The sequence below is a fragment of the Dama dama genome, chromosome 30 (genome assembly GCF_033118175.1).
Source record: "Dama dama isolate Ldn47 chromosome 30, ASM3311817v1, whole genome shotgun sequence".
NCBI classification, from domain to species: Eukaryota; Metazoa; Chordata; class Mammalia; order Artiodactyla; family Cervidae; genus Dama; species Dama dama.
The window spans coordinates 33,181,292-33,196,199 of record NC_083710.1 but is presented as its reverse complement, the minus strand read 5'-3'; the positions used below and the strand labels follow the sequence as shown (position 1 = coordinate 33,196,199).

The 14,908-nt window shown below is 51.5% G+C and overlaps 1 protein-coding gene across 1 annotated transcript in view; it reads left to right on the top strand.

The window, feature by feature from the left end:
• The first annotated feature begins 831 nt into the window (after positions 1-831).
• The window catches only part of B3GLCT (beta 3-glucosyltransferase), a 118,224-nt gene continuing 104,147 nt past the window's right edge, over positions 832-14,908 (top strand). Inside the window, exons 1-2 of the mRNA XM_061133322.1 lie at positions 832-849; positions 3,067-3,391. Of these exons, the coding sequence (XP_060989305.1) occupies positions 832-849; positions 3,067-3,391 (343 nt within the window). The remainder of the gene's footprint in view (positions 850-3,066; positions 3,392-14,908) is intronic.

Sequence of the window (14,908 nt, the reverse complement as noted above, 5' to 3'; positions counted from 1 at the left end):
CACTGCCCCGCATGCCAGACACCTCTGAGCTTTGCGGTGTGCATGTGAGCGTCTGTCTGGAAGCCCTTCCTTTTTCTCTCAGCCCAGAACCTCCTATTTCCCCTTTAAGACCCTGTCCAAAGGTCATGTCCACTTTTCTAATAACCAAATCCTATGGCCCTGATAGAGTCTGTTTTCCCCTCTGTATGTTCAGAAGTGTTCCCACCTGTGCTATAGTGTTTCACTATAGCAGGAACATTACTTCTGAACTTAAAAAAATATATATATTATATTTATTTATTTGGCTGCGCCAGGTCTTAGTTGTGGCATGCGGTAGCTGAAGCATGTGGGATCCGGTTTCCTGATCAGGGATTGAACCCAGGCCCCCTGCTTTGGGAACCCAGAGTCTTAGCCACTGGGCCACCAGGGAAGTACCACTTCTGAATGTTTCTGTCTCTCTCACTGGACTGGGAGCTCTTACACCCAGGGCCATGCTTTCTGCTTCTTTGTCTCTGCCCCAGAGAGGAGCAATGGGCATGCCAGCTAGAAGGTGTTCAGTGGGTCAGCATCGGTTGAATGAATGAATGCAGTCCAGCCTTTTGGGCCTAATGTATAGTTATTAAGTGATCAGAAACCACCTTTATAATAATCTCATAAACTTATGAGATTATTTGGTGATCTATGGTTTTCTCCATATAGTATTACATTCTCCTTTAGCATTTAGAAAATTCTTTTAAAAAATTACCAGTCTGTCTCAATCATGATACGATAGCCCCCCACCCCCAAAAGAGGTGACTCCCTGGTTCTACCCCTGCACAGAGCAAGGGCATACTTTCAGGGGTGCGTGTGGAGATGGCACCTGGAGTTCAGGTGAGTGAATCCCAGGAAGAGAGTTGTGACCTGCTCATTTTCATGGTCTTACAGTGAATGAGATGAATTTTTTTTTCTGTTGAAAGGTCTCCCCTTAATGGTTGGTGGTTCAGGTGGCAAAAGAGGCCCGGAGGCAGATGGTGCGTCACTGTGAACACTGGTGTCCCCACGGGCACGTCTTGTTCTAGGCAACTCAATCTGTGATCGGATGGGGAGGGAGCACTCCGAGCAAATCCATTGATCATGTGACTAGAGTACGTGAAGAGTAATCCTTTTTAAAACGTGAGTTATGGAGCTCTGTGATGAGCCATTTATCTGTGTCTGCTGTGGGAAGGAAGCACGCCAGGGCAAGTTTACGACCTGGTGCTCTCGGCTGTATTTAGGGTTGTTTCCCTCACCTTTACTACACATGGATGAAAATATTAAGCACCTAGAGTTGCTTGTTATCAAACATGGAGTAGATATGTGAACACATAGTAAGTAAGCTGCTTAATTTCTAGGTTTCTGTGTCTGTTTAAACACTCTAATGTTTTGTTTGTTTCGGTCTGAGTGGATTTTCATTTATGTACTTGGTTGTGCTGGATCTTAGTTGCATCGGGTGGGATCTTTAGTTGTGGTGAACTCTTAGTTGCAGAATGTGGGATCTAGTTCTCTGAGCAGGGACTGAACTCAAGCATTGGGAGTGCAGACAGAGTCTTAGCCACTGGACTACCAGGGAAGTCTCTTGTTTTAATATTTAATATCTAATATGTGCGAGAAAGGTTTTCTTGGAAGAAAGCTGAACAGCTTTGGAAATTGGAAAACTTCTAGAACTTTAAACCAGGCGGGTGAATTTTAAAGAAGGATAGAAGGGATCGATGCAGTCAGTCATAAATTTGCAAAGCTTCACTAAAAAATGGAAGGAAGGAGTCTTACATTTCTTTTCCCTCCCAGAAAAATAGTGTTGACATGGGGCCACAAACCTTGGCTGAATGGAACCAAATGGCACTATTTGCATTCACACAAAATATTCAATCCCCAGTTTTAAGACTTCAATGTAAAATGAAGAGAGAGAGAAAAAAAAACCATTGCCACCAGACATCTTTTAAAAACAATTGTAGCAGCTGCTGTAAGGGCAGATGACCATACTGGTCCCAGGCACTCAAGGTCAAACCTCCCAGAGAACAGTCACCTTTATTGGTCTAAAGACAGCCAACACTCAGCACCTGCTTCTCTGTCTCACCCACATCTTCCTGGCATCCCTAGGGCCTGGCACTGGTCTTCACTTGATGTTCAGCAAGTGGGTGGACGCTGCATGACCACGTGGGAGATATGGTGTTCAGAGGGTGCTTGGTGCAGTGAGAGGCATAGTGTGGGCATCCAAAAAATATGAGGAAACAGGAATGTAAACATGGACGTGACCATCAGGAGGCCTCAGTCTGGTGAGCAGGAGCTCTTGGTCCTGCCTCCTTCCTAGGAGGCAGCAGTGGGTTGAAGTTGGGGCGGGGAGAGGCATGTGTGTGTGGGGGTGGGGGGGATGTGTGGTGTGGTGCAGGACCCTCAGAGGGGGCTGCATTTCTTCTGTAATTGCTTCCTTTTCCGCCACCATCTTCCCTGCTGGGGAGGGCCACTCAGCTGGGGACAAGAGGGACTTTCCTAAGGAAGTTTCCATGGTCTCTCCACTTTTCTGCATTCCAATGTAATTTATTTTTTTAATCAGACTTTTGGATAAAATTATACCCTTCCTCTTCCATTACGGCGAACACTTAAAATTACATTTACACAAACTTCTATTAAAAGTCAAATTCCAGGCCTGAGCTATTGGCAACATTCCCTTTCAAAAGAGAATATGAAGTAAATTAGTTGAGCTGATTAAAAACACCTTCATCAAAGTAGAACTGTTGGTGCCAACAATATTAAGAGTTGAATTATTGATTTTTTAAAAAATAACAGATGGTACATTAGCAGGGAAGAAAAACGATTCTCCTTCCTGTCCTTCGTTCCTCTGCCGCCCATCCCCCTTTCAGCTTCACTTTGGGGACAAGAAGGGACACTGACCTATTGCTGGCAATCGAGGAAAGGGAGGCGATGGAGCAAGGCAGGGGCGACGAAGGCAGAGGATGGGGCCCAGGTTAAACGCGAGGAAGGAAAAGGAGAAGTGCAGACCGTAGGGAGCAGAGGTCAGACGCCTGAAGGAGGCCGCTGTCCCCGCGGAGGGGCGGACACCTCTCCCGGCAGCCCAGCCCCGGGGGACCTCCAGGCCACAGCCACGAGCCGGGCGGGCGCGGGAAGCGCGCACGAGGGCGCTCCCGCTACCGGCCGCCAGAGGGCGCGTCCGGAGCCGGCGCGGGGCCGGGGAAGGGAGGAGGGGAGCCGCGGAGACGGGTCAGCCGCGGCGGCAGGGGCGGCGGCGGCGGCAGCGGTGCAGCTTCGCTCCGCGCGCGTCTCCCGTCCCCGCGCCCGGATAGGGCGCGCAGCCCCGCCGCCGGGATGCGGCCGCCCGCCCGCCGCGGCCGCCGCCTGGCGCTGCCGGCACTGCTCTCGCTGCTCACCTGCTCCCTGGGTAAGTAGCGGGCGGCCCGGGCGCGCACCGGAGAGGCGTGGGCTCCCCGGGCGCAGCCGCCCGCGCCCCGCGTCCGCGCCGGGGGAGACGCCAGGCGGCCCAGCCCTGCCCTGCCCCGCGGCGCCCGCGCCTCGCCGTCCGGTCCCCGCCGCGCCCGCGGCGGCAGCGCCCTCTCCCGGCGCCCCGGCCGGCCCTGGCTCCCCGGGACCCCGGGACCCCGGGGTGCGCCTGGCCGGCCCCTTTCGGCTCGCTGGGGTCCCGCCGCCGCTCCGGTTCGACTCGCGTCGCCGCTCTTCCTTCCGCCGGGAGCAGGCGGCCGGCCGGGCCGCGAGGGCGCGGCGCCCACCCCCACAGGAAGCGCGGAGTGAATGTGCAACTGCGAGAAACTTTGGAGCGAGGGAAGCGGCGGCCGCGGGCCCGCCCCCCTGCCTTCCGCCCTCGTCCCGCCGGCCCTCCGCGCTCCGCGCTGGCTCCGGAGGCTGGAGGCGGGCGGGCGGGCTCCGCGGCCCGGGCTCCCGCGCGCTCTGGCCCGCACCGCCCGGCCGGCCCGCGGGGCGACCAGCGCTGCACCCCCAACCTCGCCCGGGGCTCCCTGTGGGGGTCTTGCGGACCTGCCCCGGCCCCCTACGCTGGAGTGTTCACCGGGCACCAGCCCCTTCTACTGGATCCTTGACCAGGAACGGAGGACCGGGTGCCCGGCTGGGCCTTGGGTGTCGGTCGGGGCACGGGGGAGGCCGTAGGGAGTCTTCCGAACCCCGCATCTTCTGGGGAAGAATTAGAGAACTCTGCAAACAGTGCTTGTCTGCTGCTGCTGTAATGCCCCTTCCCTTTTTTTCTTCCGTGCTCCTCGCAAGAGCATGCCCCCCCCCCCCCCCCAAATAATGTGATAAAAGTTTAAAAAAAAAAATCATTGCAATTGACTTTCATGGTTGAGGTGTGTTCAAGTTTGAAACCTTGGAGGAAAAATATTCCTATTAGCGTTCTCGGGGTTGTTGTCATCTCAGACTTTTTGTTTCCAGCCTGTTAAGAGGCAGTGATTTCAGATTTTTAGAAATGGCAGAATGGTGCAATTTCGGAAAAGACGTAGCGTCATTGTGCACTGCTGTTTCGGTAGCCCACCGGAACCTTGGTAGCCGTTTCTATTTGGACTTAAAACTCTCGGAATAAGGACCTTGACTGTGGACCCCTGGCCTGTCTATAGCAGTTCAGTAAGTGTGGGAAAAGCCAGTGAAATTAATTGGTAATTGTTCACACGCGTGATTAAGTAACAATGTAATTAAAAATGTTTGGGCACCTTGGGCAGCGAAGGCTGTAATTGACGGTGGGGGGCGCTACTGAACTTGGCGGGGATCTGCTTTAGCAGAAGAGTGCACTGCTGGGGTGGGGGGCGCCGGGGCAGGAGGGGAGGTTGGAGGGACTATGAGATTCCCGGCTGCATCAGTTGGCCTGCTGCCTGGACGTTTTGCACCTCACCAAATGGGGTGGGTGGGAGCTGAAATTGGCGTTCTATTTATAGCTCTGCACTTTGTAACTGCTTTACTGGGAATGTAATATTTGTGTGTAATACATTCACTAGAGGGGCTGAAGTGCACACGTGGGTTGCTCTGTGGGTCTGTTTTTCACGGCAGGAAAGGGAATGTCTGCACGTGACAATATATTACCAGACATTCAGAATGAACTAAAATGTCCACACATTCTTAAGAGATGTGTTTTAGCCTTGTGAAGTTGTCAGATAAGCACAATAAATAAGACGTAAAACCTATTAAAAGGTCCCTGTGAGACATTTGGTTTTGTGAAGGGGATTTCATGGGTTGGTACAGACAGGAAGCTGTGTTCTTCCAAATCTGAAGCAAATCATGAGTTCCTTTTACTGTGCTCTGCTTTGATGTTGTGGAGGGACACGGAGAAATAGAAAGGTGTGTTACCCAGCCTTCATATGTCTTGAAATCAGGATCCTTGGCCTCTTGTTGAAATAGAGAACATGATAGGAGTTCCAAGGCATGTGAACAATTCAGACAGCGTAAAAATACCTTAAATATTCCCTGATTAGGGGACCTGGCTGTATACTTTAGTTCTCCCACAAGCATAGTGTATTCATTTAAGCTTTCAGAGAAGTCAACAAGAACATTTATTTTAAACCCAGACATTTTATTTCTGTTCTATGGACAAAAGTCACTGCAACTTCAGTCCTAAAGTCCAGAGCCAAGACTAGACTCAGAAGATGTATTCATGCCTCTGGGTCAGCCGCTATGTGGCTTCTTGTTGCTTTGAATCTCAGTTTTTTCCTATAAAACGGGAGGCATAGACTCGATAAAATACTAGAACTTTGCCATCTCTTACAGTGTCAACTGGTTTTCTTGTGGCAGAGTCTATCCGCTATCCCCCAAACCCTTAGATTTTTCCTGGCTAAACCTCTTAGGGGTCCCCAGTCCCCAGGCCACTGGTACTAGGCTGCACAGCAGGAGATAAATACCCGGTGAACCTAAAACCCTCCCTCCCACACCCTGCCAGGGAAAAATTGTCTTCTACAAAACCGGTCCCTGGTGCCAAACAAGTTGGTGACCACTGTCTTAGATAATCAGCAGTGTTATGAACAGAGTTTTGTCCTTCAAATACATATATTGAAGCACTGATCCTCAATACGACTGTATTTGGAGATGTGCCTTTAAGGAGGTAATCAAAATGGCTCTGTTGTAAAGAATCCCCCTTCCTAGGCAGGAGATCTGGGTTTCTTCCTGGGTTGGGAAGATTCCCCTGGAGAAGGGAATGGCAACCCACTGCAGTATTTTTCCCTGGAGAATCCCATGGACAGAGGAGCCTCGTGTGCTACAGTCTGTGGGTTCACAAAAAAGTGGGACAGGACTTAGTGACTAAACCACGGCACAAGGTTAAAAGAGGTCATACGGGCAGGGCTAATCTAGTAGAACTCTTTGTAAGAGGTAGAGACCCCAGAAATGCTCACAGAGAAAAGGCTGTGTGAGGACACGAGGAGAAATCATCCATCTTCAAGCCAAGGACAGAGGTCTCAGCAGAAACCAACCCTGCTGGCTCCATGGTCTTGGACTTCCAGCCATCAGAAGTGTGAGAAATCAGTTTCTGTTGTTTAAGCCCCCTGCCCACCCCACACCCCATAGTTTCTATTATGGTAGCCCTTGCCGACAAAGGTCCGTCTAGTCAAAGCTATGGTTTGACTAGTAGTCATGTATGGATGTGAGAGTTGGACCATAGAGAAAGCTGAGTGCCGAAGAATTGATGCCTTTGAACTGTGATGTTGGGGAAGACTCTTGAGAGTCCCTTAGACTCCTAGGAGATTAAACCAGTCAATTCTAAAGGAAATCAATCCTGAATATTCATTGCAAGGACTGATGCTGAAGCTGAAACTCCAGTACTTTGGCCACTTGATGAGAAGAACTGACTCATTGGAAAAGACCCTGATGCTGGGAAAGATTGAATGTGGGTGCAGAAGTGGATGACAGAGGATGAGATGGTTGGATGGCATCACCGACTCAATGGACATGAGTTTGAGCAAGCTCCAGGAGTTGGTGATGGACAGGGAAGCCTGGTGTGCTGCAGTCTGTGGGGTGGCAGAGAGTCAGACACGACTGAGCCACTGAACTGAGCAGACTGGTAATACAGGGGATGAGGGGAAGGGTGGAGGAGTGGTGGCAGCGGCAGCGTGTCCAGCGGAAAAACATTTTCAGTAGCCCTTCAAACAGGGGTAGCCAGTGAGCTGTCTGCAGGGAGTTCTGAGTGTGTCTCTTGGTAAAGTTTATTAAAACTGACTGACCCAGCTGCGGTGCAGGCCTTCTGCCATTGTTTCCTCCTCCTCGTTGCCTGTTACGTGAATCTGATGGCTGGAGCTACGGTGGCCATCTTGTGACCATGAGGTGACCTTGAAAACAGAAGCCAGTAGTTACAATGGTGGAGCAGAAAGGATGGTACCACTTGGGTACCAGGTAGATGTGGAGCACTGTGCCAGTCCACCATTGCCTATTTCCACACATGTATTGCGTGAGATAACAAATCTGTCTTGTTTAAGCCTCAATTGTTGGTTTGTTTTTTTTTTTTTTACTACATGCAGCCAAACCTAATTCTCATTGTTACATCTGTGAAGAAGCTTATTTGAATCAATGATAATAGATAGTAACATTTATCTTCCTTACCCCTGTTTCTACTGAGTCAGGATTATATTTCTTAGCACCTGCCAAAATTAGGGGTGATTTTCCACTCTGAGCCAGGTATTGCTTGGATTCTTTTCATGGCAACGAATCAGACACTTTAGGACCCCAAGAGTCACACCTGGCTCCAGGTTGCTTTGTACTCTTCTGTTTTGGATTTTTAAGCCCTCCTCTTTATTTCTTCAGCAGTACTCAGGTATTACTGGCATAGATTTTAACCGTCTGGGTGGATTCTTTGTTCTTGGACGCCAAGCTGATGTAGCCCCCTTGGTCACCAGCTTGACCCAGGAGTTTGCCTGTAGCCAGTAGTCAGGCTCTTGGGATGAGGGGGTGGAAGCAGAGAGAGGAAGAGCAGCTATTTCAAATGGGGGTGGAGGAGGGGAGGAGATGTCCTGACCCTTGTGTTCAGTTCTTCTGAGGGAAACACTGTGGGCCGGTACTTAAGTCGTAATTACTGACCTCATTTGGACCATTAAGGGCCAGCTTTTTTTTGCTTTTCATGAGAAACATTATTTATAACAGTTTACAGATGTTACAGATTTTTGGGTCCTTGGAGCAGTACCAAGGGCTTCCCTTGTGGCCCAGATGGTAAAGAACCCGCCTGCCAATGCAGGAGACCTGGGTTTGATCCCTGGGTTGGGAAGAGCCCCTGGAGAAGGAAATGGCAACCCACTCCAGTATTCTTGCCTGGGAAATCCTATGGACAGAGGAGCCTGGTGGGGGACCACAGTCCATAGGGTTGCAGAGATTTGGACACGACTGAAGGGCTGAGCGCGCACACACACCTTTCCCAATATAAAGGAGAAGTCACAGTAGGCGTCAGGGATTCATTAGACCTCTTATTGATTGAGAGTCTCCCTTAAGGCCACGTCTCAGAGGTCTGATCACTAAGCTGCTTCCAAAGAAACCAGGTAAGTGCTGATTTGAACTACCAGAACATGTTAATAAGTTTTACATAGTCTTAAAAGGAAAAACTGTACTCAGAGTTTCTTCACCTGTTCGGAAGGTGTTGAGCATCTAGTATGCTCCAGACACTGGGGTTGTTGCAGGAAGAACCTGATCTAGCCTGCTTCTGCTCTCATGGAGCTCGCAGTCTTGGAAGGGAAGGTGACATTGAACAGGAGCACCAGTCTGCCCAGTGCTGTGGTGTTGTCAGGGCGCTGTGACAAGTGTTTCAGGGTCATTGTTCTGTCACTCAGTCGTGTCTGACTCTTTGTGACCCCATGGACTGTAGCCTGCCAGGCTCCTCTGTCCATGGGATTCTCCAGGCAAGGATACTGGAGTGGGTTGCTGTGCCCTCCTCCAGGGGATCTTCCCCACCCAGGGATCAAACCCACGTCTCTTGTGTCTCCTGCATTGCCGGTGGATTCTTTATCTCTGGGCCACCAGGAACTGATGAGGCTTTACTGGAAGTCTGGAGCTGAGGTTCTCAATGGGGAGTGGGGGTGGGGGTGGTCACCTTGCCCCCCAGGGAATCTTTGTCGATACGGAGAGATCAGGACTGTCACAGGGGGTGGTTTGGCAGGGGTGCTGCTGAGCAACCCACAGTGCATGGGGCATCCCCTTCCCCCCTCAAAGAATCAGTTTTCCGGTCCAAACCAGCAATAATGCCAGGCTGAGAAGCCCTGAAGTTTCTCAAGGCAGGGGCCTTGGAGCTCAGAGCTGAAGGGGAAGCAGAGCTTAGCTACCATGGGGAGGAAGGAGGGGCCAGGACAAGGCTCTGGCTGGAGGAAGCTGGTGGAGAAAGGACGGGACTGGACAGGGGAGGGGGCTGGAAGTTCCATGGGGGCCTTGCAGACCAGCGTGGGGATTTTGGACTTGGCCGTTAGAGTGGTGGGGAGCTGTTGCAGCACTGTCATAGGCAGTGATGTGATTTGACTTAACATGTTAAGAAGCTCAAGCTGGTGGTTCTGTAGAACAGGGATGGACGGGGGCCGGTGTGGATGTAGGGGAGGGACGACTGAGGAGGCTGCCAGAGTCAACCTGGCGAGAGCTGATTACGAGTCAGAGGTGCGGTGGTTGACTGGTCCAGTGGGCTGAGAGGAGGGCCAAGGATGAGTCACAGGCTCCCGCGCTGAGTGTAGGTGGAGAGCAGAGCTGTTTACTGATACAGGCACTGATGGAGAAGGACCAGATGTGGTCAAAGGAAAAAACTGTTTTATTGTAGTTAAATATATATATAGCATAAAATGAATCATTTGCACCATTTTTAAGTGTGTAGTTCTGTGGCATGAAGTTACCCAGACGGTTTTCTAAAGTTTGCTTTTAATTTTAGGGGGAGGCGAAGATGAGTTCTGTTTGGGCAGGTTGAGTTTGGGGTGCCTGTGAGATGCTTGGGTACCATGTCCAGTAGCAGTGAGATCCACTGACGGTCTGGACCTCAGAGGAGAGGTCCGCATGAGAGAGATTTAAGGGGAAATTTGAGTTCATTTCTTTTTTTCTTTTTTCCTTTTTTAAAGAATAGGGCCTTGATTGACAACATAAACTTATTTAAACATTTATTAATACTAAAAATGTCTGTGTAATGAAATTGGAGAAGCAAACAGGCTTTATCTGTAAAGCTGATCTGATGTAGAGCAGCAGGTTTAACCAATACAAATGAGTTGAATTATCATCAAATAAGATTTGAATGCATCTCAACTATAGCAGTGCCAGTCTCTTCTAGGGATACGACTTACTTTCACTCCTAAAGGAATATTTTATGATCTTACAAGGTGATATGTTTTGGTTTACATCATTGCTTCCCATAAGAAGCTCAAGGCTCTTTACACATCACACTGAATTTATCTTCTCCAGATCCTCGAGGGTGGATAGGCAGGAGCTTGTTTGTCATTTATGAGTTGAAGGAAGCAAAGGAAGATAAATGGCCAAAGCCAGTGGGGGGAGGAAAAAAAAAAAAAAAGACAGGTGTTCTGTTCCTTTGAGTGGGTGTCAGACTTTAGCACAATGGGAACACTTCAGGGTCTTAGAGTCTTGTTTGTTAAAATGCAGATTTCTGGGTTCCAGCTGCAGCTTTTTCTGATTCAGGAGTGTCAAGACAAGGCCCCATGGATCTGTGTCTTTAACAAGGCGCCAGGTGAGTTGTGTCTGCTGGCACGTTGCAGAGCCCTGTTGGGACCATCCTGACCTGGGTGTGAACTGGGACAGTCACTGGTGGTTTCCGTGCCCGTCTGTAGAACGTAAAGATGGTTGCTGATTGCTTTGTCTTAAGGTGAAGTAAGGAGCTGTTAATGGGGAAAGCAGGGTGTGGGGGTGAGGCCTGATACTCGGCATTCAGGGGCTCTGCCCTCTTGGGAAGGGACTGAGGGACCCCAGAATTGGAACTCAGAAGGCTTCCTCTGGTTCCAGGATCGTTTGGCAGATTTATAGATGCTCCTGGAAGGACTCTAGCGCCTGGAGCGTGAGTCTCAAAACCTGGAGCAGTGGGCTGGTGGAGCAAAGGTTTTTGGACTCGAGATGAGTTCCTGGAACGTCTCAGACTGTGGGTACCATGGATTCAGTGGCACTGACCGGTGTGCTTTTGGGGACCCACTTTTTTGTGTGGCTGTGCTGGGTCTTCGTTGCCACACAGGCTTTCTCTCATTGGGGGCTCCTCGTTATTGCGGTGGCTTCTCTTGTGACCCTTCCCCGGCTTCAGAGCACAGGCTCAGTAGTTGTGGCCCTTGGGCTTAGCTGCTCTGCAGCCTGTGGGATCTTCCCAGACCAGGGATTGAACCTGTGTCTCCTGCATTGGCCGGAGGATTCTTTACCACTGAGCCACCAGGAAGCCCTGGGACCCACATTTTATATTTCAAAACGAAGGTACTAAAAGTCAGGCATAAAGCGAGCCTGACGGTTGACTGCCGAATGTTCTCCAGCAGCATAAAGGAGTTGGACGGAGCCCTGACTTCTTATGTTTGCATGTTTGCTGGCCCAGACCCCTTCTGGGTGTTCTGGGGGGTGGGGGGTGTGCGCAGGGTTCTTCTCCCCTCACCCACGACTCCGCCTGTGGACCCTGCTTATGACTTCCTGGCCAAGCTCTGTTTGAGTTGGAGTTTGCTGCTTTTTCAGATCCTGGGTGGCATATGGGTTTTCATATCATCTGTTTAAATGAGATATGGATCAAAGAAGCAAAAGATCTTTTCCTTCCTAAAATATATAATTCTTTCCTTTTTCTCTTTTCCCCGCTCCGTTTATTGTCCCTCCTATACATATGCTAACCCTGTGGCACGTGGAGTATATTGGTCCTGGCAAATGTTGCTGCCAAGTGAGGGAAAGTCTGCGTTCAGACTCCATTTCCCGCTGATTTCTGTGAGGAAACAGGGGACGTGCTTCAGATGGAGTGAGAGCCAGGGGCTCGGGCAGGAGGAAAGCGGGGTCTGTGTGCTCCCTGCTATGGGGGAGCCTTGCCTCTCCTGACTTCTCCCAACTGGCTGCATCCTTTGAAAAGGTTGGGAATCCCATGGAACACAGCGAAGGGGTTCCCGACCCTGAATGCCGTGCAGTTCTCTACCTGCTGTGGTGGTGGAATGGCATTGGCGTCGTCCCCAAAGCAGGGGATCTCTTTTCCCGAGAGTTTGCTGTTTGTATTTGGTCCCTGAGCAAAAGTCTCTAGCTCTTCTGTCCATCCTTCTCGTTGGCTCTTAAGGAGAGGGCTCTGAAAACCCCTCACACGCTTGTCTTCTCTCTGCCTGGCCACGCCTTTCTGTCTCCTTGGCAGTTGAGTCCCTGAGATGTTGGGGTTCCCCTGCTCCCATCTTGAGCATCCAGCTGTGTGGCTCTGGTTCCACCATGCCGCGCGGAGACTCCGAGTGTGGAAATTCCTCTCGCACCTTTGTGCTGAGCTGCGCTGGGGACCAGGCCGTGAGGGGGGTGTTGCCACTTGAATCCCCTGCAGCATCTCGGGAAGCTGGGAATCACGTTGAGTTCTCCCACAGTCTGCTCACTGTCCTTTATCCTGTACCATCTGAATGGCGCCCCAGGCTGCCCGGTCGCTCGGATCCGAAACCCAGAGTCACCCACACTCGTCTCCCTGTCGGCCCTTCCCTGCCCTCATCCACTCGTGGGGTCCGTCTCCAGACCTGGAGATGCAGCTGCTTTAACACCTCAGCTGCACTATGGCTCCCCGCCTGCTGTGCCCAGAATTCGCCTCACCTTCATTAGGTCCCTTGGCTCTCAGGGTCTGGCTCCATCACCCTTCTGGCGGGTGTGTCTGTGTGTGTGGTCTCCCCACAGCCCACCCCACACGCTGCCTCTGGAAACTGGTCTCAGGCACACCTCAGCACGGCATCCCCCTTCTTAAAAGCCTCAGAAAGCTTTCAGTAGCACTCAGTAAAACCGGACCGACCCCTTTCAGGACATGGCCCAGCCATTCCAGCCGCACCCCGGCCCCAAGCCACACAGCACCCCACTCTGCCCCGCCGAGGCGTCCGTGCCCGGGTCCTCCTCCGCTCCCCGCAGCGCCCGTGCTCCGGGCTCGCTGCACTATTGCACGTGCTTTGTATGCAGAAGCCTGTTTCCGGGCCTCCTCCTCTTGCGCTTGGCGTCTCTGCGGCCTGGCGTTGAACTTGCTGCCCTGCTGGTCTCTGCCCTCCCTCCTTCTTGGGGGCTCCCCGGGCAGCGGTGCCGTCAGAGGGCCCCCGTCTGCCCTTGGCTGTTGACACAGGACTTGTCCTTGCAGTTAGACCGTCACCTGCTTCGTCATCCTCACCCAGCTCCTAGCCTAAGGCGTGGTGCTTAACTCAGGCAGCCCCTCTTTGATCTTCTGTTGAACACGTGAAAGCATACATTAATAAAGATACTGACAGTGGCTGCTCACACCCAGAGCCCCCAGCACGTGCCAGGCAGGCCCCATTCTGAGCCCGTGTGGTGTGCTGCGTGGGCTCACCCCTGGGCTCTTCAGCTGCCTTGGTTCTGCCCTTCTGTCCTCAGCCCGGCAGAGGCACGGGTGCTCCCTGCGGAGTACCCCCCACTTCCCTCCACGTCCACAACCCTGGAGACTGCGGCTTTGTCAGGGGAGCGTGAGGAATGCAGGTGCTTGGGCAGCCGCCTTTGTTTCTGTTCCCACTGCTGCCAGGGATTATCTTCAAAGCAGGTCGTGGAACCAGTTAAATTGGCTGCAGGCCTTGCATCCCGGAGTCCAGGCCCCTTTGGAGGACCTGGAATTAAACCTGGAAGCCCTAGGGAGCCGGGGCTGCCCGGGGCGGGGTTGGCCACTGACACCTGTTATGTGAAGTAGGTCACAGCAGAGAACGGACCAGGGTGAGCCCTGAGCCTGGGGGCACCAGCCAAAGCTCCCAGGGGTCTGCTCTGTCCCAGACGGCTGGTCCCGGGCCCCATGGTGCTCGTTTATTTCCTCCACAGACACCTCCTGAGCTTTTAGTCCTTCTGAACCTTCGCTAAACCCTTTCTGCCCATCCCACTGCATCCTGGCAGCTCTTCTCTGAGGGGGCCACTTAGCATCTTACTGTTTTCCGTGTTTGGTACTTAATTTGGTTTCTGTGGTAAAGGTTACAGGGAGAGTTTGAGAGGGTGAGTTGGCCACAAGAACAAAGCAGAGTTGCTTTGGGAGGCTCAGGGGTCTTTTCTTGCCTGGGCCGGTCCTGCTGCCTCCCTCCCCTGGGAGGATGGACCGGAAGACAGTTGATTAGTGTTGCTTAAATGCATCGCAATTAATTCCTCTCCCGTTTCTTATACACTAGGGCCGAGGCTAGCCTATAAATCTCAGGCCCGGGATTGCTGTAAAATTTGATGTATCTCTCGGGGTAGGTGTGCTCACACACATTTGTTGGCTTGAATTATCTAAAGTTATCATGAGAAAGGTCTTATTTCTATTGCCTGCCCTGATTTGCACTTTAAATATAGTTCCCTGTAGCAGTTACAGGAATGCACGTTGAAGATAGAAAAGGGAAAATTACTTTTTAAACAGCCGCTTGGCATAGAAGAGCATGATTTACCTTTTAGAATATTTCTCCAAGTGTGCATTAAGGCCAAGCTTTCAAGAATATTTCTTTCCCCCCACTGAATCTGGAAATTAGTATGGAGCCAAACAGTAAACACAGCCCCTGGCAGCCACCCCTCCTTGATGGGGTCTCCGCCTCCCTCCTGCTGTGGGACAGTCCCACTCTGTATTCCTGTTAGGGTTGTCGAAGGGGACAGATAATTTCTTACCTCACTCGCTAATTTTCCTCACTTTCCTCCTCTGTCAGCACCGTTTCTCCTTCATTTCCACAAACTGCAAAAGCTGGGATTTTGTTGGTAAGGTGTAAGTCGCTGAGTTGTGTCCAACTCTTTGTGACCCGTGGATTCCTGTGTCCATGGGATTTCCCAGGCAAGAATACTGGAGTGGGTTGCCATTCCC